The 23,900-nt window shown below is 39.8% G+C and overlaps 1 protein-coding gene across 5 annotated transcripts in view; it reads right to left on the bottom strand.

The window, feature by feature from the left end:
• Window positions 1-23,900, bottom strand: part of HDA9 (histone deacetylase 9) — a 32,611-nt gene extending 8,711 nt beyond the window's left edge. The window contains exons 1-12 of one of the 5 annotated variants that reach the window (XM_077374441.1): window positions 23,725-23,900; window positions 19,524-19,636; window positions 19,300-19,417; window positions 15,525-15,599; window positions 15,219-15,438; window positions 15,036-15,099; window positions 13,193-13,285; window positions 12,971-13,028; window positions 12,755-12,804; window positions 12,583-12,673; window positions 3,825-3,895; window positions 3,442-3,543 (exon numbers count right to left, since the gene is read on the bottom strand). In XM_077374441.1, the coding sequence (XP_077230556.1) occupies window positions 3,442-3,543; window positions 3,825-3,895; window positions 12,583-12,673; window positions 12,755-12,804; window positions 12,971-13,028; window positions 13,193-13,285; window positions 15,036-15,099; window positions 15,219-15,438; window positions 15,525-15,599; window positions 19,300-19,417; window positions 19,524-19,636; window positions 23,725-23,761 (1,092 nt within the window). In that variant the 5' untranslated portion in view covers window positions 23,762-23,900. Of the gene's footprint in view, window positions 1-3,441; window positions 3,544-3,824; window positions 3,896-12,582; window positions 12,674-12,754; window positions 12,805-12,970; window positions 13,080-13,192; window positions 13,286-15,035; window positions 15,100-15,218; window positions 15,439-15,524; window positions 15,600-17,528; window positions 17,612-17,766; window positions 17,900-18,417; window positions 18,586-18,660; window positions 18,917-19,299; window positions 19,418-19,523; window positions 19,637-23,724 lie in introns of those variants that run through there. The other 4 variants (XM_077374439.1, XM_077374440.1, XM_077374442.1 and 1 more) reach the window with 4 other exon arrangements.

The raw sequence follows: 23,900 nt of genomic DNA, 5'->3' as shown, positions 1-23,900 counted from the left end.
TATGGTCCATACTACCATTTAATAAACAAAAAAAAACCTCATGTATGCCCTACATATTTTTTTCAAAAAGAAGCTCTAGTTCCAATCCAACCCAAAATATATAAAATTTGTAGCTCTCTCTCTCTCTCTCTCTCTCTCTCTCTCTCTCTCTCTCTCTCTCTCTCCCTTAGTCTATATGCATCTCTCTCTTTCTCTCCCGCGGGTTGTCATTTTTTGCGATTCGGGTCGCTAGTGTACCACGTTTGGGATCGTGCGACCCTGGATCGCAGGTCGGAGGACGGATGAAGAATTCGGTAACTATGGTCCAAACCATCTTTTTGAGACGGATGGTCCAAACCATCTTAAGTGGTGCTCTCTTATCTTCTCCTCAATTGGTGCTACCCCCACCTTTTTTATGAATGTCTTCATTTTTAATTCTATTTAACCTTGTGTGGCCGCACATCCACCTAAGCATTCGCATCTCCGCTACACTCATCTTATGCACATGCTGCTTCTTGGTGACCCAACATTCTGAGCCGTACAGCATGGCTGGCGTCACAGCTGTCTTATAAAACTTTCCCTTCAACTTGGTAGGGATTTTACGGTCGCACAGAACTCCTGAAGCAAGCTTCCACTTCAACCAACCTGCTCTTATTCTATGGTCAACATCCTCTTCAATCTCTCCCTATGTAGAATTGAACCAAGATAGCGAAAGATTAGGTACCTCCTGTCCACTCATATTTACTACAACCTCGTCCCGCCTCCTTACATTACTGAAGTTGCATTCCATATATTATGTCTTAGTCCTACTCAGTCTAAAACCTTTGGATTCCAAAGTAGTTCTCCATAACTCTAATTTAGCATTTACTCATGCTTTGGTTTCATCAATTAATACTATGTCATCTGCAAATAACATGCACCACGGCGTGGATACCCTCCGTAAGCTCATCCATAACTAGCGTAAAAAGATAAGGGCTTAGAGCTGATCCTTGGTGCAGTCCTATTGTAATTGGAAACTCACTAGATGTGTCATCCGTGGTTCTGACACTAATTATTGATCCATCATACATATCCTTAATCACATCAACATATTTAGTAGGCACTTTTTTCTTTCAAGGACCCACCACATAACACTCCTGGGAACCCTATCATACAGTTTCTCCAAATCAATGAAAACCATATGAAGGTCCTTTTTATTTTCTCTAAATCTCTCCATTAACCGCCTAATCAAGAAGAAAGCTTCCATAGTCGATCGTCCAGACATGAAACCAAACTGATTCTCTGACACCTTAGTCTCTTTTCTTAGTCTATGCTCAATTACCCTCTCCCAAAGCTTCATGGTGTGACTCACTAGCTTAATTCCCCGGTAATTGGTGCAACTTTGAATATCCTCTTTATTCTTATAAATGGGTACTAATGTACTCTTCCTCCACTTATCAGGCATCTTCTTAGTCTTCAAAATATTGTTAAATAATCTAGTTAACCAAACCAAACCCACATCACCCAAGCATCTCCAAGTCTCAATAGGAATATCGTTAAGCCCCCTAGCCTTATCTAATTTCATATTTTTCATAGCTACTAGTACCTCTGATGTTTGGATTCTACGAACAAACCTCCAATTAGTATCATCAAAAGCGTCATCAAGTTCTCCCAAATTCGCTACAGGTTCTCCATTAAACAACTTATCGAAGTAACTTCTCCACGTCACTTTAACCTCATTTTCTTTTACTAACAATCTTTGATTCTCGTCTTTGATGCATTTTATATGATTCAAGTCCCTGCTCTTCCTTTCTCTCATCTTAGCAAGCTTGTAGACATCTTTTTCACCCTCTTTCGTCCCTAACCTATGGTACAAATCCTTATATGCCTTGCATGTAGCTTCCCTCTGCCTTCTTAGCTTCTTAAATAGGCAATTTATACTTCTCAATGTTCTCCTCATTTCTACACTTACACAAGCATTTATAACACTCTCTTTTAGACCTAATCGCCTTTTGGACCTCCTCATTCCACCACCATGTGTCTTTAGACGGCAGCCCACTTCCTCTAGATTCTCCAAGTACCTCCATAGCCACTTTCCTGATATAACTAGACATCCCATTCCACATAATATTAGTCCCCTCGTCAAGACTCCAAGGTCCTTCTTTAAGCATTCTATCCTTAAACATCTTTAGTTTTTCCCCTTTAAGATCCCACCATCTAGTCCTCGGATGTCTAACATCTCTATCTTTTCTCTCCAACGTTTGATGCATATATCCAACACCACCAGCATATGTTGTGTGACTAAACACTCCCCGGGTATGACTTTACAACATAAAACAAATACTCATTTTTACGTCGAAAGAAACGGAGCCTTAAGAACAGAGAAGGTCGTCCATGAAAAGCAAATTAAACCCACAACCTTCTAACCAAGCAGGCAAGCAGTCAGAAGTGAGAATTGCCCAATTCAAGGTGGTCCCTACAAATGATGATGGTTGTTTTGCTTAGTTCTTGCAACAAAATTTTGAAGTCAGTTGATTACACTATAGCATTACTCATAAAAAAATCAGAGGTTTATTGCAAGAAGAAGAAGATAAAAGATAACCGGACTCATCACCTGTAGGAATCTCAACTTTTTACGGCAACAGAGAAACAGGAAATATGAAATTCGATTACTTTTAACTGAGAACTATTCAGTTAGAAATGACACTAATCAATGTATTATCCTTGGGACTATTATGAGCCTTGGTTAAGCTCATGGTCCCTGAGCCAAGACAGGATGGGCTTCAGAAGGGTCACTCAGCAATTAAGGCCATTGATAATCCTACAGAACCCACCCATTTCTGGGACCGCCTCAATCCTGGTCAAAGATCCCGGGTCTAAATAATTACAATATCCCTCTCATAGGGATCATCTCTATGTTGGTTTCCAGTTTGTTTTCTTATGGCAAACCATGTTTCTAACTACTTTGAAATTGAGTGATCCATCTCTCGGATCATCTTATACACTAATGTTCAAAAAACGCAGCAATACAGTAATCACCTTCCAATTTCTGAGTCCCAGTCAGCCAAGTCAATGCAAACTCACCAGTTTTATAATAGATTTGGCAAGTAGATCATTGGAGACTACAATTTCTCTTCTTTTTATATATAAAACCTGACTTGGTCATGGCACTACTTATAACCACAAACAGACCAAGTTGAATCAGCCAAATTCCATGTCAACCAATAAGTTTTTGACCACTTTTTCAAACAGAAAAGAAAAAAGCTGTGCATTCATCAAGGCCACAATCATTTTAGAGATATCATAAAGTTATTTAATAGTCCGCATTATATTACGAAGGAAAATGCTCATAGAGGATGAAGTTAGCATGGCACAAATGAAAAGCATGAGAAAGAGATCCAAATGAATAATAGCACCCATGGTAAAACATTGGAAGGCTTGAAAAACCTCCTCCACAATTAAAAGACCTTAAGCTATCTTTACCTCTTGCATCTGTACACCAGGAGCATGTTGGAGGCACCGCAAGCTTTCAAGAACTTGCATTTTGATTGTCCCAAGATAGGACTTGCTATTCAAATTCTCCTGCTCCAATGACCAAACACACAGCTGGAGTTAGGACGATGCTAAAATCCACAGGTTGCACTAGAATAAAAGCTGTATTGACATCAATGTTCAAGAGCTCGCCAATCAATTCAGTTCAGATGGGCTCCAAGTCAACTCCAACATAGATGAAAAAGTTGAGTCAATGATTGATTGGCCCAACATGAACATGGAAGTCAGAAGCCTATTTTCCGAATCGAGTACGAGATTTGAACATGATCAAAACACAAATAGTAGCAATGAGTTCTCAAGGAAAAACTGCCTACTATATTCCCGTTCTGAATCTTCAACGAATAATCTGGACCAAAATATTTGATATACTCGTTATCTGGTATTTCTGCAAGGAAAGATAATCCATAAACCACAAGTTCAGCTACTAGGCATATCATGTGACACTAAATAGTCAGTATTGTTGCAACATGCTTAATTCATATCACTAACATAGTCCACGGTTGAGGTGAACATAGAGGAGAAACATAAGCATATGTATAAAGGATCACATAAGCAAAGGAAAAGAACAATAGAACTTGTAACAAACATAGTAGATTGACAAGTACTAGATAACCAAAATAACAAATCACCCTTCACAAGATCATTTAGAAAACATTCTTATGAGAAAATTTCTTAACACCTAGTCACAGGAGGCCACCAACAAACACAAGCAACTTCCAAGGCTTTGGAAGTGTATGTGAGTTTTCCCTAGGCGATCGAACCCATGGCTGGTCACCTAGGCAACTACCGAGGTGTAGGAAATCCTTTGAAGACTACCTACATTAAAAACCAAACACATATTTGATACAACAAAGAAAAGTTCCTGATTTGGTCAATGAAAAAAAAAAAAGATTATTAACTTATCTTGAACTCCAAAAATATAGAAATATTACAATGGCGGCGGTAAAAGGGGAATTGATTGTCAACTTTGAAGAAACCTACACTGAGAAGAAGAGGTCTCAATATGCGTGACGGTGCAGGAGTAGGATTCTGAAGTGAAAACAGCACCTTGGGTAGAAGATTCTTGCAATTGAGAGCTTGATGAAGAGGTAAAGGGTAAACTAAATTATTTTTTTGAAAAATGACATGTTTCATTGATATTGGAATAGCATTGGGGACCAGGAGTCCCCTCCTGCATTACAGAATATCAAAGAGAACTTGAATGGGCATACCCAGGACCAGGAAAAAAGAAAAGGCAATCACATATCTTTTCTTCCCTTCATCATTCCATTAACAATCTTCTTTTTAAGACTCCAAATGATTCTTTCTACAACCTCATTCCTCCTTTCAAAAAGCCCTATTAGATCTTCACCTATGCCGAGCACTTCTCCAACTCCTCCATTATATGTTGGATTTGGAAATCCGGCATGTCAATGAGATGGTGCTACAGAATCTGATTCAAGAATTCAGGGTTTTTACGGTTGGCAATCCTCTCTTCCAACAGGCGGATACCTACCACCTTGTTGGTTTCCCAATTCAGCCGCCTCGCATCCCTTTCTTCGCTTAACAGCAATTTGAAGAAAGGGTGTTTGTACAGCGGCTAATGGATATCCTTGACCGAGTCCATCTCACAGAGCCTGTACATAGTGAAGGGACGATCTTCAGCCTCTAGTTTAAATAATTTCCACTGCTTTCGAAGAAGGTCTCCCGATATCTCTTTGTGGGTCGGATCATTGATGGAAGCCCTCTCTTCGTCATAGGTCATCGACCTCATTTTCTTGAGGATGTTTTCTAGAACCAGAATCTCCATGAATAAACCGTCTATTCCAAATAAACCGTCTATTCCTACCTCCAGAGCACGAAGAAAATTCGTTATCCATATCTACTTGATTGAGGTTAAGAGAAATTTGCCCAGAAAACCTAGAGGCTCCAAAAGCTTTCTTTTGCGCTTCTTACTCCTCTTCAAAACTCTATACCCAGGCCAACCCCTATATAGTAAAGATAAATAAGCAAAAGTAAAGAGTAGTGTCCGTAGATCACGGGGGACTTCGCTTAGAGTAGTGTGCTCCTAACAGGGAAAATTTATTGTCTACTTCCCCCTTACCAAAAAAGAATAGATTTAGGGAAGCTTGTGCAGTACAATTTAACCCTAAGGGCCTCTCATCAGTAGAAAATACTAGAAGGTTGGTCCCCCTATCCAAACAGCGAAAGTCTTCTAGTGACTGGGGGAATTTATAGAGAATTAGCAGCAGGCGAAGCCAACCCTGGGTGGGTGGGTGATTAATTTAAGCGATTTTTGAAGCCAACTACTGCTTTGCACCCTTATCGCTCCCAAGGACTTCTCTAGAAAGGTTGAACAAAGTTTTTCTTTTGATCTTGCCACCTCGCCTTAAATTTTATACCAAGATTGGTCTCTCCAGAAGAAATATTCCTTGCTCTTACTTGGTAACCACTTTTTTTGCTCATCTTGGTAGATATCTCCAGCCACGAAACTTTCCGTCCAGGGGCAGGAGGAGGATCAATTGACTCGGACCCTACCAGGATTGATTAAGGCTCTTGCTTCCAAGTCCCATCACGGCAATCTCAAGACCTTTGTCAAATCCAACCTTGGGTAGAGCGCTCTGGTCTGGTTCGAAATTTGAATTTTGCAGGGGGGGCGAGAGTTCGCCGGAAAGCAATCCTAGAGGTTTCATATGGCCTTCAGCCAGAGACGATGTCGAAATGTCCAAACCAGCAGGATCCAAAGAGGATTTAGTCGAAGAATACTCGTCTGATTTTTCCGGGATTTCAATCCCGATGGAATAGACATGATCTAGAATCCTGATTTTAACAAAGGGACCTGAAAATTTCCATCAGGGGGCTAAGATTTTGGCCGAAACAAAACTCATACAGTACTGATGACTGCCTTCCATCTTTCTTTCCAGGACCTTACCAAAAAGACTCCCTATGGCCTCCACTGTAGATATAGCCCAAACAAGTAACGAGATACCATAGAAGTTGACCCACAAAGGTTCCACTCCTTGAATAAATTCCCTATTCCACGGTGAGAGGGAGAGCAACTGATTCCCCAGAGCCTCAGGGCCCTTGGTGAGGATCTGAGAGGCCTGCAGATCTGATTCAAACATAAATAGGAACTCATCCTTCGCCAAGATACAGGGGCATTGTAGAGATGGAATATCTCAAAACTCTTGAGCCCATAGCCAGAGGTCCTCCAAAGATCCTTTGTGGTCTTTCTTTTTCCCTATCAGACAGGCTTTTAGGAAATCCATTCGGACTTCCACTTCCCTACCCGAGATGGTCAAAATCGAATTACCTCCAATCTCATGTGAGATAATTTTACCAGTATCAGGCCAACGATTGCTCTCACCATAATCAATCTCCAGTCGAGGTGAAGGGCGAGCACGAGTAACCCAGTTAGAGGAGTTTATGATCCGTCGACACCAACAGCAGTTCTCCCTCCACTTGAAGTTAAGGTACCTACAGGGGGGGCAGAACCAGTCCCTACGGGTAGAACCTACCTCTGGTTTAGATTTCCCTTTGAAATCACTCCCCCCCCCCCCAAGATAGCGAAGCCGATTTCCCTTTATCTTGCTTACATTTTCTACATCTTTTCCGCCAACTGAAATTATGGTAGCGGCAACAGGGACACTGCCAGTCCTCCGGCAAGCTCTCGGTCCTCCGGCCACCTCTCAATCCAATCATAGCATGCCTTTGTTTTTTAAAATCATATAGTTTGGAATCATCTGTCTGGATATCACACAGAATTCCATAAGCTTAAATGGCTATCTAGTTTTTCTTTTGCATTTGGAGAAGGGATTATGGATTTCCAATGGAAAGAGAGGAAGATGAAGGTTGCAGGTGCAAGGATTAGACAATACGGTCCTAAATTATGAAAAATGGTTTATCAATTATTAAATTGACTATATTGACCCTCACTTACATAGAAATGCAAAAAAAAAAAACTCTGTTTTAACCCCATCATTGCCCCCCCCTACTGAATTATATTTTCAGCGTACCATTTATTTCCAACCAAGTTCTGAAGGATGAGAGAGAGAGAGAGAGAGAGAGAGAGAGAGATGTTAGGAAGACGCATCGTGTTAGGGATGCCCCTAACAGCCATCTCTATTGTGCCACATGACTAACAATTTTTTTTTATAATACATGTCTGACACCCCCCCCCCCCCCAACACTTTTTTTTTTTGAAATGGCATGTCTAAACATATAAAATGACAAGCACATGCCAACTTCAGTTCACAAGGAAGAATTACGAGGGATGTTTGGGACAACCTCAACACAAATGTCTTCACAAACAAAGATCCTGTCCACTTGATCAAGGCACAAACAATCAACAGTCAGTTCATTTCAGAAGACTCCTGAGAGAAAAATTATGTTACCAACGCAACACAAATGTCGGCTTTGCAAAGAAGATGAGCATTGGGGATTATTACAGTCGCCGCCGGGATATTCCCGCAGGTGATATGTAGATGTGGTCTCAACCTGGGGCGCCTGACGGAGCCATTCCTTGCCTGTGTAAATACTGGATACTCTGCAATGGAGGTATTTCAATCTCTGGGGGTCCCTAATATTTGTTGTCGGAAATCGCTAAGTTCGTTTAGTCAAGGCGAAGGTTTGGTAAGATCATTTTGCCCCCCCCCCCCCCCCCCCCTAGATCCCATTATGGATCTCTAGGGAGTATTGAGGAATGGGATACTAGAACGAGACAGATGGATTTTGGAGCCCGTAAAGTCCCTGGTCGAAGAGCTAGTGAGTTTCACAATAAGGGGCCTTCAAATGGAAGCAATTGGATGTGCCCACATTGCCAGTATAGAAATTTTGGGGCGTGCATCTCCTGTAGGAAGTGCTCCGGGCCAAAGAACAAGCCCGCTCCGGCCAAGGTTTGGAGACCAAAGCCAGCCTTTATACCGGTTCCTGAAACTTTACATGATCATCCGATAATAGACATTCCGTCTGAGTGAAGAGGATCCTCAAAAATTGCCTTATTGGGATCTTAAAAAAATAATGGATGGCCCTTGGAAGATATCTGGGTTTGGGCCAAGCACTGCTGCTGGGGTCTTCCTCATTTGAATAAACCTTTTTCCATTAGTTCATCGGCTATCCTGTTTTGTTTTGAATCAGTTTCCCAGGCCAATCGATCCTCAGGCGTGGCGGGGAAGCGTTGGGAGAGTTTATATCTTCCCTCCAGCCTTGGTTCCCTGCCTTTAATATTGGCGCCATAACTATTAAAGTCAGATTTTATGATATCCCTCTTCATACTTGGTCCTTATCTACTCTTGAGGCCCTTGGTTAGCATTTGGGACAGGTTTCTCAGGCCCAGTTATTTGGAAACCATGAACACTATCTGGCTTATGCTTTTGCTCCGGTCCTCTCGCCTCAGTGGAATTCTCTCCCCTCATTTATCAACCTTCGGATTGATTCTAACATTTACTCTGTGAGAGTTAAGGCGGTGGATGAGGAATGTTTTAATAGCACTGGCGTGTCGGTGGTCGGGGATCTCAGCGTTAAGAATTATGTGCGGTTTGAAGGGCTTGAGACCCATGCCGCCGATGAGGGATCACCGGAGTTAGCCGATCCGAAGGAGACAACTGGTATCCCCTGTTTTAATCCCAAGGAGAACAGTGTTAGTGACAAGGAGCCGTTGGTAAGCCCACCTGTTCCTTTTGAATTGCCCCTTCTTGAGTCTCCTAACTCGCCTCCTAAAAAATCGTCAGGGAGGTCGGGTGGCAGAAAAGCGTCAATGCGTGGATCGATGGACTGGCGTAGAAAAGGGGCTTATCAGAGATCCTTAAATGCCGAAACATTTGGCGCTTTGGGAAAGGCCAATCGAAAAGATCTCACTGACAGCTTTTTGCTACAGTCGGTGGATGACAAAAGGGTGTTTAAATTGAAAAAAGGTTCTCCAATGAGAATAAACGGAAAAAAAAGAAGGCGAGGAATTCGAAAAACGTGGTTGGTTCTGGAAAGGAGGATAGCGCATGTCCATCTCGGCCTCTCAAGTGCCTTCAGATTTGGAAGAGGAGGAGGGGGGGCATGCATAGAAAGGTCAATACATGAGGCTCGCTTTTTGGCCACTAGAGGCGGTCTCTCTTTATTTAAAAGAGGTCTTCTCAGTGGCTTCAGAAAGGATGAAATTAGAAAGAGCAATTTTGTAGCTGAAGCTCAAAACTTATTACAAGAGGTTGATAACCCTTCCACTTCGATTATGTCGGGGGTCGAAAGAGTCCAGGAGAGGAAAAGAAAGTGTAATCAAGAATTTACTTTTGAAGTAAATGACTTAGAATTGTTGAAGGAATTGGATTACAGAAACTAGCCAGAAAGGAATCCCATACGCCGAGAGAATTAACTCTGAGTATTTTAAAGAAGCAGTGGAAGCATTTCAATTCAGACGCTAGGGGCTCTAAGGAGGACCCCATCAATTCATTGGAAAAGAATGTGGTCCAGGATGTCTGCGGGCCTCTCTTCAACTCTTCCCAGTTCAAGGAGGTTTTGGAAGGGGAAAGGCGACTTCGCCGGGCTCGCTGGCAAGAGGGGAAGGCAGCAGAGATCATGAGGTTGGAAAAGTTGAAGGTGGGATCACATGAGGAACCAGTTTCTCTTGACTCGCTGAATCAGGAGGTTAGTCAACTAGTCAGAGAGTGTTTGTACCCGGAGGAGGACTTCAAAGGAAAAGGAAAATTGGTGGAAGATAATTTAGCACCACCGGAGGACTGCGGACATCCATCGGAAGAATTTGAAGACATGCTATCTATTGCGGATGTCTTCGGAATAGGGTATGAGGAGAATTTTGAAGCAACAAAAGCAATGTTTGAATCCATGACTGAAGGGACTTGAGAGAGAAAAGGGAAAAGAGGCTATAAAGAAGAATGGGAAAGAGGACCTAGGTAATTAGGGAGCTATCTATGGACATATTGAAGAGTCCTTAGGTTTTTGAGTCTGTTTCAGTCTGCGAATCATTAAATCTCTTTCATGCATCAGTACCTTCTCTAGAATCTGAGATTTTTGGGTCTTTTTTTGGAAAAATTAGGGTGTTTGGGGAGACTACCTTAGGTGCTAAGTCACAGGTAGATAGCAATCCCTGTGGTCTTAGTGGTGATCAGAGTTTTATTAAAAGTTCAAGGGTATTTTTGTGATACTGGCCAGGGAGTTAGGCCAGAAAAAGTTTAGGTAAAGAAGCATATTCAGAAAGGGAGAGGGATAGAAGAGAAAAGGCTCCCCTCTGGAATTATTGATTTCTCTTCCTATAAGTGAAGCATGAGCACGGTGAGCAGAATTGAGTACTTGTCCCATGAATTGAGAACATCCAGTTTCGCTCTGCATGGTTTTCACCAAAATAAGGCTTGAAAGGTCTGAATCTTTCGCTTAGTTTTGGTTATCTTGTCTGGATTTTTTATGCTATCACTAAAAGACTGCGGTAGAGTGGCTGCTAACGAAGTTTTTTAGAGGTAGACGAAGTATGGTTAGATGGATAGTAGTGAAGGGTAGTTGGTTGGGCATAATCGGAGAAAAGTCTCCCTTCGATTGATTGTAGGCACGGAATGAGGATCAAGAATTTCTGTTGTTAGTTCATCTTGTCCCAGGGTACGCCCTCGCAAGTTTTATTTGATATTATGGAGTGCCAGTTGGGACTCCTTGTCCCCAATGTATTCCTCATATTATCAATGAAATTTTGTCACTTTTCAAAAAAAACGCAACACAAATGTCTTCACAAACAAAGATCCTGTCCACTTGTGCCTTAACAATCAACAATCAGTTCATTTGGGAAGACTCCTGAGAGAAAAATTATGTTACCAACGCATGATAAAAGGGAAACAGTGCACCAGAGATAACAAACCAACTCATGGACCGTAGGTATGACTTATGAGAAAGCGGGAGATGGACTAGGGATCCGCTGTCCCTTGCTCCTATTTTATTGAGAGATAATAAAACCCACAGAACCTAGGAGGCCAGGACAACTAGAAATGTCTTCTACCATTCCAACAAGATATGCACAAGACATAATCTATCAGCCCAAAGTAACAGGCATGCATAAAAAAATGCTGACTAAATAAAACAAATCAACAAAATCATAAACCCATGGTTTGCAACAATGCGGTCAAAGAAGAGATGCATTAAAAAAAGTAATTTGAGGCAGATCCGTAACAGAAATTTACCGCTTAAATACAACTCTTTGATACAGATAATCTCATAGCTGTCAGAGTGGGAAGCGAATGCAAGAAGCACAAGAAAGAAGCAAAAAGCACTGAGGAAGCAATTAGGTAAGTAAAGAGAACATGTGCAAAGCGTCATGGGAAGTAAACATCAAGTATGTACTAAGCCTCATTTGAAGCAAACGGGATGTGTATAAAATAGACCTCAACATACAACTCTTTGATACAGATAATCTCATAGTTGCCAAAGTGGGAAGCGAATGAGAGAAGCGGAAGCAGGAAGCGAGGGGTTTGAAAAGAGAAAATGCAAGAAAGAAAGCACTTCGGAAAGTACGGAGAACAGGAGGTGTATAAAAAGAGATAGTGTTACAATATGTTAAGGAATAAGAGGAATAAGGGTTAATGTAAGTTAGGTCACAAGTTATTAAAGAAAAATTAATGATTTATTAGAATTACATGTTTAGGGATTCATAGTTTTACAAATTTGCTATTCTATATATATATATATATATATATATATATATATATATATATTAATTTCTTGAAAAAAAAATCGAATAAACTTTATTTGAAACTTAAGATGGGTTCTTTAAGGATTAAAAGCACTCATTTGGAATTGCCAAAAGAGAAAAATACTCTTTTAGGAAAAATATAATCATCTAAATAGGAACCATGCTCTTATTAAGAGAAAGCATTTTGAAAGCGCACTTCTGCTAAATTTGAGAAGCGAGAAGAATTTAGTTTCAAAAGCGAGATTCCAAGCCAACAAGGGAGCTTTTCATGGCTACAGATAATCTAGATCAATCACATCAGTTCCAATAGAAAATTCGCCACAACATAACCACACGCCATCTGCTTCAAGATTTACAAATGTGATTCTTCGAAAGAGAAAATATGTGAAACAGGGATACATCATACATCATCATACCATTTGGAAGCTCTGTATCTAAAAGAACTCCAGTTTCAACAGTCCAGCAACGAGCTACGTTTTCTTTTGTGTATCCTCCACCCCCAGTAACCTGCAAGAAGAGAATTATTTTTCATGTCTAATAGATGGCAATTTTGAATAGCAAGTACAACTTTTAGCCTCGTAAACTCACCAATAGGGGCAAATTAAATTTCTTTACAAATCTTACACATTCAGAGTGCCCTGTTGGAAATGAAAAAATGACAAAGGCAGACATTTAAATCCAGGCAAACATAATATATACATGTTTGTTACCAACAATACATCTCTCAACACTACCGCTAAGGATATTTCATGCTTTCAAGAAATAATAGTAAAAATGGAATTTCAATTAGAAGGAAACTAGCACCATCAATTGAGAGGTTGAAACAGCCCAGGCGGTCCCCAGCAAGTGAATCAGCCCCACACTGCAGAACGATAACACCTGGTATATATGTTTCAACAACCTTGGCAATAATCTACAGAGTTGAAATACTGTAAGGAAAACTCTACCATCAACACCATGAAATAATATCCCGTGATGATATATGCACACTTATTGAGGCATACCGTATACAAACTCAGAACTTACAGTTTTAAAAAGTCGAGTAAAACTGGCATCATCAATTCCGTCCTTGAGTGGGACATTTATGGCATAGTACTTTCCTTCTCTTTCGCCTATTTCCTTCAAAAACAAAAGAATCTCATTAAAACTTGCCTTCCATTGTGAATCTAAAAATAAAACTGAAAAAGGACGGAACTCCAATGCAAATGCAAAATCCAATGTCTTGCGCTATACTCAAATTTAAAAGTACAGTCCTCTATATTTGAGTTTCCTAAGCATGCAATTAAAAACCCGATGTCTTGCGCTATATTTAACAAACATAAAGGCACGGAAGCTGGAGCAGTGGAATAAGAGATATCTCTTCCAAGGACAGGGCTACACTTATTAAAGCATCCATTTCTAATCTACCCACTTATTTTGTGTCACTTTTCAAGATTCCAACAGAGGTGGTGAAGGCTATTTATAGGCTGAAACATTTGGTAAGCTGAGAGGAGGTTTGTAGACCCAAGAAGTTTTGGGGTCTAGAGCTAGGGAATTTATTCCCTAGGAATAAGGCCTTCCTTGGTTTGTGGCTCTAGATATTCCGAGAGGAAAGGAAGTGCTATTTCTGGATTGAAGGACCATTGGGTTTGTGCTGCATTAAGAGTGAAATTATCTCTGGAACAAACCCCAAATAGAAAACAGTTTTACACTAGAGAACGACGCAGCTTAATACTGGAGTTGAACTTTGATGATGCTCCTGAGGAAACCCAAGTGTGATGAGTATTTGTGGCATATTTAGGAATGAGAAAAGTGAGGTGGTGAAAGCATTCTCCGGCCCAACTGACCAGGCAAACTCTAGGGGAGCTGAGGTTATAATGCTCCTAATGAGATTAAAGATTTTTGTAAACGAAATGAGTGGCAACTGTGAGTGGCAGGCGACCCAACACCTTGGGTGCTTCGAAAAAGCTTGGAATCGTCAAGATGGGCACATTGGTTGTGTGTGTGTGTGTGTGGGGGGGGGGGGGGGGGGGGGGGGGGGGCATCTCGTTTTTGTTTCGTGAGAGGCCAACAATGTGGCAAATGTTCTAGCAAACGAAGGTGTTCATAGGACTAATTCAATTTTGGGTGATCATTGCCCTTCTTGGAATTTTCTTTTTTCCCTTAATAACATCTCATTGTCTCCAAAAAAAAATGGGCAAAGGCACAAATCCATTGTGGTATATTAGGGCCAAGAACTTGAATCATAGAATTCATCAAATTTAAATAAAAATACAAAAGGTTCTAATCGTTCAAAGAAATTTACACTAGGAAGATCATAGTCATACCAGGATGCGCATATCAGATCCTATAACTAAATTGATCATGGAAAGATCATAAAAATGTTCATCATGCTTTCACAGCAAACATGTGCTTTGCCACAGAAATTTAATGCTAAGTAGTCAAAAAGGAAGGGAAAAAAAAGGATCAAAGAAGACGATCAAGTTGAAGAGGAAGAGGGATGGAGTAAACCCTAACAGTCTCAATAGAGAAAAAAGGAAAAAAATAGCCAAGAAAGATAAAAATCATTTGTTAGATGCCCCACCATGTGAATTTTCACACAAATAAATAAAGTGAAGTTGCTAAAATACCCCCGTAAGTTATTTATAGAAAAATGGCCCATGGCCCATTTTTGTATTAATTAACAAATCAACCCTCTTTTAGCCACCAAAACCATAGCAAATGTGATCTGTTTTGCACAAAATTTGAACCATGGATAGTTGACTTGATGATGATCCTACATGCCAAGTTCCAATGCAGATCTTAACAGTAACAAATCGACACAGAATGAAGATTTCAAAATTCCCATCATTTAGGTACTCATAAATATGATCAGAGGGATGAAAATCACCTTAACATCACCTGTTCCGGGAAAGAACATATCACCATACTTGTGAAAACTAACAGTCATCACCCTGTCACATTGCAGACATTGATCTTTAATTGAATTTTATTTAACTCACCTGAATCCTTCAAAAGAATGTGATATTGAGCACATCCATACTTTAATTAAAAAACAAGCAATTATCACTACCTGTCAGTGAAATAAAAGGCTTCTTCAACTCCATCGCCATGATGGACATCTATATCGATATATAGAACTCGAGCATGATATTTAAGAAGCTCTAGAATTCCCAAGACTATGTCATTGATATAGCAAAACCCGGATCCCTCACACTTTTTAGCATGATGTAAACCACCAGCCCAATTTATGGCAATGTCACAGAGTTGATTGTTTAATCTGCGTGCAGCATCTGCGTAATAAATAGGTTGTTAAGAGACACATAAGTAACATGATAAAACCAGTGTTCATAAGCATTGTTGCAACACCTGAGCTTACCTATTGTACCACCGGCATAAATTTGACAAAACTCAAATAGGTTCTCAAATACAGGGCAATCTTCACCGAGGTTATCTGTAAAATGGACTTGTCAGTAATTAACTTCAAAACCAAGTAACAGGACAGAATAATAACACGAATTGCTTCTAAAATATATTGCTTCTAAATAATTATACGAAAGTATGATTGTCACCTGACAGAGACAAAATTTAAAGTTTCTTTTTGATCAATTGAAAGCAAAGAAAATTATTTGCTTAATGGAAATATACATTTTGAATGTTATGATATTGTATGCAAAAAAATGTTGGGAATTTGGCATTGAAATGCAAACTTTTCGATGCATGAAAAATAACTTAAACTAAGATCATTACACTTCACCCTGACTCAGGATCGTAGCACTCACGCACTAAACAATCAAGGATAATAACTGCCACAGCATAAAGGTCTGAAAAGTCTACTACCTTTAATAAAAAGAACTTAAGCGTTGAAATCTGTGTTAAAAATTAAAAATCCCAGCCCTTACAATCCAAATCCAATTAAATAATTTGACTTATTGAAAACAATTTATAATTCAGCTTTGTTATAGTAAAAATAAAAAGAAACAAACCCTGGAGGAGCACGAAATTCATGGAGAAGAAAAGAGAGAAGGAGAGGGAAGAACAAAGAAGAAAGAGGAACGAAGCCTCCGACCACTTTGCTTTATATATAATTCACTTAGAACATATTTGCATCCATGCCGTCGGGGCCATATGTAATGGGTCATCATACTAACGTAAACAAAACTTAAATAAACATAAAGAATTTCCTTTAACAAACCCGATTCCTGTTTCACTAGAAGTAAATGATTCACTGAAAAACAAGGATACACGATTTATGAGTATTTATGGATTTAAGGTTAGTTTTATAGTATGGGCTGATGGGAAACAAGACACACTGACATGAAATACTTCTTTCCAATGTTTGATTGGTCTGATTATTCTATACAATTGCAATCTACGATATGTTGACAGGAATTCGTGTGTCTAGTGCCAACACGGATATGAGGTGTTCGACACAGCAACCCCTAAAAATCCAGAAATGGGGACACGCTTAAACAAAATGGGGACACGCGCGCGCGCGCACACATACACACACACACACACACATAAAATAACACATTATCAAACATAATATGCATCAAGATAAATATGTATTCATTTTATAAAAAAAAATTGTAGGATCAAGCAACTACAAGTGTAAAATACACATAAAATACTCAAATTACAATTCAATCATCAATCTAATCTAATTCTCTTCAGTATCCAATATGCAATGGGAAAGAGATACCAATTGGATACAATGAATATAATATTGGAAGGAGAGTTTGTTTAGGTTTTAGGTTTGAGGAGAGGGGGATAGAAGAGGAAAGATTGCAATAAAATTACTTAAAGAGTTAATAATCAAAGAAGAGTGGAGGAGGGAAGATTGCAATAAAATTACTTAAAGAAGAGTTAATAATAAAAGAAGAGTTGAGGAGAGAAGATTGCAATAAAATTACTTAAAGAGTTAATAATAAAAGAAGAGTTACATTATAAAAGCTTTAAAAAGACGTAAACATAATATTTAATAATAAAATAGTATTTCATAATTAACATGGTTAAAAATGTGTCGACGCACCAACATTAAGTCTGACACTTCTAGTTAGGGATGCAACTCGGGTCGGGTTGGGTCCAGTTGATGCCAACCCGAACAAGCATTAGCTCAACCCTAACCCGACCCTAACCCAAACCTCGACCCGAGGACAGCCAACCCGAACCCGACCCGATCCGAATTCATTCAACCCTAACCCGACCCGACTTACCCGAATTTCCACCATTAAAAATCAGAAATGGAAATTTACTGTAGGCTGCATACAGGGACGGATCAAAATTTCATCTGACATTAAAAATTAAAGGAAAAAAACCTCATCCTCAACTGACCACTGAATGCAGACAGAGAAACAGACGAGGGAAAAAAGAAACAAACTCAGTAAACCCTTCATTTCTACTTCTTTCTTCTTCTTCTTCCTCCTCCTCCTCCTCCTCATTTGATCGGTTGTGGTCCATCAGCTACAGACAGGGAGAGAGAAACAGAAATTTTTCTAGCTGTTAAAAAAATTTTAAAAATGGAAATATTCAAATGACTACACTTGGAGATAAGAAGAAGAGAACCAAAAATAAATCATGGGAAGTGAGAAGGGGAGATAAATAGAGACAAAACCGACCTTCTTCGTGTGTCTGCCATCTCTGCATCTGGCCTTGGAGTCCAAGCGAAAGAGAAAAGGGGAGATGAAACGAATAAGAGAGAGACGAAGTGAAAAAAGATTTTATACCCAGTTGTTTGGGTTTGGTTTTACGAAACTACCTGAAGAGCCTTAAGCCCTTAGCTTTATACTAATTTACCAAAATACCACACGATAAAAGATCGGGTTTCGAGTTCGTCGGGTTGCCGACGGCTCAACCCAAACCCAACCCGAATTTGAATCGGGTTTGCTTTCCCCAACCCTAACCCGAACTCTTGGTACTCCAACCCAACCCAGGAAAAATCGGGTTGAACCCGTTGGGTTCGGGTTGAGCCCGACCCGAGTTGCACCCCTACTTCTAGCAGAACGTTTGTAAATGTCAAAAGGAGTGTCAACATGCGTGTACACACGTGTCGGTACAAGGAGTAAATTCACAACGTCGGCTAAATCATAGGTTACAATATGGTTAATTTGACCATATCTTATTGTTTACATATTTTTAAATATTTCTTTTTTTATTTTCTAATAGGAAAAAATTTCTAAAACGCTATCATATTATGGTTATCAAAACAAATGCAAAAATAGCAAAAATAGCCTCATTCAAGGGTTAAATTTTCAAACAAATGCCATCACCATTAAAGCTGTCACCCAGGACCAAATGTGACAAATGTCGACCGAAATCTCTCCCCCTGACAAATACGACATCATTGTTGTATGGGCGGCGGACCATCTTTCACCAATCGGAATCTCCTCCAACTCCAATGCCATATTGACGGGGCGAAGAGACTCCGGTTGGATTTTCTGCATCCAATTGCCAGAGATCAACATTTATTTTTCTGAAAATTAATAATGTGGGAAGCCATGTTCAGTCCATACCCGTGCAGCACTCTTTCTGTCTTCTTGCAAATGTGTCAACACTAGGTAACCTGTTTTTCTAAGGAAAACAGGTTCTCGTTTTCCTAGCAGCTCTTTTTAAAATGCTTCAGTAATCTTACAATATATGATTCAATTTGAGTTAGACATGTTAAGGTTTTACCGATAAAGGTGATTTTTTTAGTAACTACAATTTGAATGTTGTGAATGATAGAGCAGGTGATTTTTTTTAGTACGTACAATTTGAATGTTGTGAATGATAGAGCATCCCAAAGTAATGTCGAATAACTCGATGACACCAATGCAGGAAAAAAAACAGAAATGAGATCAAATGCCAGCATAAATTTGGGATGCTCTATCATTCACAACATTCACAGCAGAAATGAGATCAAAAACAGAAAAAAATGTAAAAAACTACAGAAAGGTCCAAGAGAAAATGAGAAATTACGTAGAAAAATAGAAAAAAAAAAAAAGACAAAAAAAAAAAAGGAAAATCCAAGAGAACATGAGAAATCCCGTTGAAAATAGGAAAAAAAAAAAAGGACCAAAAGAGTCTGTCAGCCACAAAGTTTTTGACTAGAATCGGTGTGCAAACTAAGGGGAAACAAAAACTATAAAGGATTTTGCAGATTTCAGCCATACATTTAACTAACTCATTTGCAAACAAATGTTGAGTATCCGGTGTTATCCGATGCAAAAACTCGACATAATCCTCAGAATGAAACTGGGCCAACTCGACAGGATATGCCTTGTGTGGCCGCTGCATGGATTAAAAAAGATTCCATCAGTATCCATTTGAACAATATGGCCTTAATTATCATTCACAAAACTATAGAAATATAGTAGTTGAAGTATCCATAACTAACATAGATTTCCATCTTCTTGTGAAGATCGTATGAAAGCACAAGATGGTGGGTCATACAAAGACGATGCGGCTTCATGGGATGATTCGGTCCAAAGTAAACATTGCCGACGTCACCTGAAACATTTGTACACATTTTCACAAGAGTGCAAACGAAAAGGTAGTAAGCTGAAATAATAAATTACAAAGCAAAATTATGTTAGATTTGCATTTTTAAATAAAATATATATCTATAAAAAAAATTCGAAAAAAGGGGGGAGGAAAACCCCACGACCGAGATGATTGCTACAAGCCAAACCAAGACAAAGGAAACTAACAAACCAAAAACAGATTACAAGGGTACAACAAATCAAGGGGGGGAAGAAGTCATAGTACTCCATCATCGCCCTGACAACTCCAGCTCAGGCCAATCTATCCCCATCACTATTAGCTTATCCCCTCACATGGCAATATTGGATCAGGAATCCCTTAGTGCGCTCCTGGACGCCGCCAACCCCCTCCCCCCCCCCCCCCCCCCCCCTGCGCGCGCGCTTCTCTCCTCCTCCTCCATCTGGTCCAGGATTACCCATGCTTGAGCCATCAAAGATCAGCTTTACCATGCCTGGATTCGAGGGAGACCATAGAGGAGAGGGAATATTGGCCCCTCCTCAAACGAGCAAAACCCCGTCCAAAGGTCATAGCTAGGGATAGGTCTAAAGCCAGGTAAGATCTTCACCCGCATTATGACAAGCAATACGATCCTCACATGTATGAAAAAAGAACCTCTGGAGTAATTTTTTAAGATATGAGCGCTTCTTTCTTTTCAAATAACCCAAATAGAAGCCAACAACGAGACTCTACAAAAGGTACTGCATTTTGTAAGCAACTTATGGAACTGCCTTTAAATTTTCATATTCGCAGTCGAACATCAAGAGATCAAGACTGAAATCCATAGAGGACAGTGTGGAGATCACAACTAGTGGCAAGGAAAGCTATTGCACAGGAAGGGGTTCATACTAGCGTTGTTGTGGGCAATCGCACAATACACCCATTAGTCTAAAGATATAGATTGTGTGCCTATAGAACTTGAAATTAGTGGCAAATAGAATATAAGAAAGGGACCAGGGATAATAGATATTAGAATGACTATAATGGAATGGGTGAGCCAACCTGTTATAAAATTAGACTCACAAATTATGCAATTAGGAATCTTAGACATTGTAATTAGGAAAATTCATTGTTTTTGCAGCTTGATCATGCCATTTGGGCCCCCGCCAATGTCCGCTCGGGTTTGGGCATATATCTCTAAGGATTTCATAGAAGGGTTGTCGATCACACATAGAAAGTCCTTAGTTTTGTGGTGGTGGACTACCTGATGAAATATGCACATTTTATTGCTCTATCATACCCATACACAGAAACAACAACGGCACAGGCATTCTTTGCAATATTTTTAAATTACACGGGCTTCCTTTGTTGAACTCCAATGATTGTGATTTGATAGTTACAAGCCTATTTTGACAGTAGCTCTTCAAAGTGCAAGGAAATCAAATCAAACTCATTTTGCCACATCATCCTCAAACAAATGGTCTAACCGACATCTTAAATAGAAGCCCAGAAACCTAACATTGTTGCTTTTCTTTAGAACTGGCGAACCCATATTTGTTGCTTCTGCAGTCAACACCCTCGAGAATGGATGAAGTGGCTCACTTGGGTCGAGTAATGATATAACACAACCCAAGGATCCGAAGCCTTGTACGGTGTGCCGCCTACAGTAATTCCATATATTCCAAGCACAAAAAAGGTGAAGGATGTTGAGGATGAACTTAGATCAATGTATCCTGTGTACAAATCATGAAAGACAATTTGGAGCACGCCCAAGCTCGTATGAAATGCCAACCTGATCTACATCGGATGGATAGGGAGTTTGAAGTTGGAGATTGGGTATACTTAAGGTTGCATCCGTATGGACAGGTGTCTGCAGGGTCTAGGAGGCCACAAAAATTATCTTCTAAGTATTTCGGTCCATATCAAACAGCACAACGCATCGGTCTGGTTGCCTAATGTCTCACAGTTAAAGAATATGATTTGGTCAGCCGTGGAAATCCAAAGGTCTCCACCTATTTTATTGGAGGAAGAAGAACGATTCCCATAATGTGTTTTAGGTTCTCGCATGGTGAAGCGCCACAAAAGGGCTGTCATTGAAGTGCTTTTCCAATGGAGTGGAGCTGATGAGGAAGATGCTACTTGTAGGCACTATCATTCATGTGTCCAACGTTATCTTTTTTTGTTGAATGGAATGTGTTCAACGTTATCCAGATCATAACCTTGAGGACAAGATAGTTCTTAGGGGAGAATGATGGGATAATGTGCTTGGGGTTGGGCAATGTGCATGCGATTACATGGGATACAATCTATGTAGGTATTGTGAATCTCTTAGTTTGAACGGTTAAGGATTAGTAGAGTCATGGGTAAGTGCTAGTAGGAGTTGTTGGAGAGTGTTTAGGAAAGTTGGGTCATAAAGGTTATGTATTGTGTTGATTTGAGTCTTTGGGTAGTAGTGGAGTTAGTTACAAAATTTGTTTTCATATTTAAGTTGTGGTGAATTAACGAAGAAGATAATTTTTGAAGTTATCTAAAAAATTGAGTTGTATGTCTTGATTCTCCTCGAAGTAAACAAGTAATTTCTCTTTTGATAATTCAAAGACCCTCACCGAAATATAGGACGCGAAAGGGATTGGAAAAGTTTCTGTTAGGTACCTAACAATTATACCAAATGCCTTGGGACTAATGGAGCGCATTAGTCTTGGCCCTTTAAACCTATCCCATACCAAGATGGGTCCCACCTAGTCCCATACCATATATAGTTGTCAACCCGTGACTCGACTCGTGACTCGTAAGAGTTTTTTACGGGAACAGAAATTTAGTTGAAAAAATATAATTATATATCAAAAGATGAAGCATGTAAACAATATAACCCAATAGCACATGGATAAAGCATTAAGCCAAAAATATAAATAACTATAGGCTTGTAACTTACATGCACAAAAATAATTAAGTTATGGGTGGAACTTGGAACTTAATCATGGGGGAAAACCCTTCCTTGCTTTAGATTTGTATCCACCTATGATTAATGGTATGGTTGGAAGGAGATTTGGTGTGGTTCAGGCCAAGAACCCAAGATTGTCTAATAAGACTGGGAGCCTCCCTCACATGGTTTTTTGAAGCTATACTTTGAAGGGTCTAGCATGGGGAACCCTGGTTCTGTCGGAATTGGGGGAGTCTTGAGGGATGAATTTTGAGCTATAAAATGGGCTTTTACGGGTCCCATTGGGACGGACATTGATGAAGCTAAGGTGACTACTACATACCAAGGAATAAAGTATCTTGAGAATGAAGTTTTGAATAAGGTAGTAGTAGAAGGAGACTCGCTCAATGTGATAAGGTGGCTTAGTGGCTCTCATCCTTCCCTTGGAGATTTGCCTCTTTTTTCGATGAGATCCAAGATAGGGTGGGGGATGGATCGATTTCTTTCCAACGTGTTAGGCGGTCAACTAATGGTGTAGTAGACAGTTTAGCTAGAGATGGTGTCTCTAGGGAGAGAGTTGGGCTATTTGACTCTGTTCCTCCTTGACCCTTGTAGTGGGGCTTGTTCTTCTCTTTCTTTTTCTTATTATATCTCTTTATTTATATAGACCTCCTTGGCCTCTTTTCGCATTTAATGGAATTGCCTACCATTCAAAAATAATAATTAAGTTCTAAGTTCCAGCTTCCGAGTTTTCAACCATCAAAACAAGAAAGCCTGGCCCAGCAACTCAACTTAACTCGTAAGAGTCTTAGTTTTTCGACTCAACTCCAGCGACTTGTAAGAGTCACCAGACAATTCGTATTCGTAAGCGTCTTCAATAGAGGCGAGGCGAGTCACCCATGATACTCGACTCAAAATCCCAGCGACTCGACTTGTACGACTCGTAAGAGTTTTTGCAGGGTAGAATTGAAAACCTATACTTAACTGTCGTGTGTTAGGTGTCAGTCCTAGCGCAAGTTAGAAAAAAAAAATTCCTCATGATAACAGCAAAAGAACTAACGATCATGTTCTATAGTGAGTGCGTAATCGAATTTATTCAAGAACGAACGAATAATAACAGGAAAGAGGCTATTCTCCTGCAGAAAATCCAATCAAGAAAAAAAAAAAAAAAAAAACTTATTTGAGTAGAGCAAGGTACCGTCGTAGAAGTAGGCGATCCTATCCTTGGAAGGCATTTTAATGGTGAAGAAGAATGAAAATAATCATAAGATTTCCGCCATTGCTGAGCCTTCGAGAAGCAGGCTTCTGAAGAAAGAGGGGAATACTGCAGGAGTTAGGGTTTTTCAAGGGATTCAATCGATAAAATCCGAATCA

This window comes from Tasmannia lanceolata, unplaced genomic scaffold, assembly GCF_043159265.1.
Source record: "Tasmannia lanceolata isolate RefF3 unplaced genomic scaffold, GAP_Taslan_0.1 ptg000044l, whole genome shotgun sequence".
NCBI lineage: Eukaryota > Viridiplantae > Streptophyta > Magnoliopsida > Canellales > Winteraceae > Tasmannia > Tasmannia lanceolata.
Note: the sequence above shows the minus strand (reverse complement) of the source record. Positions and strands in the feature narration are given on the sequence as shown.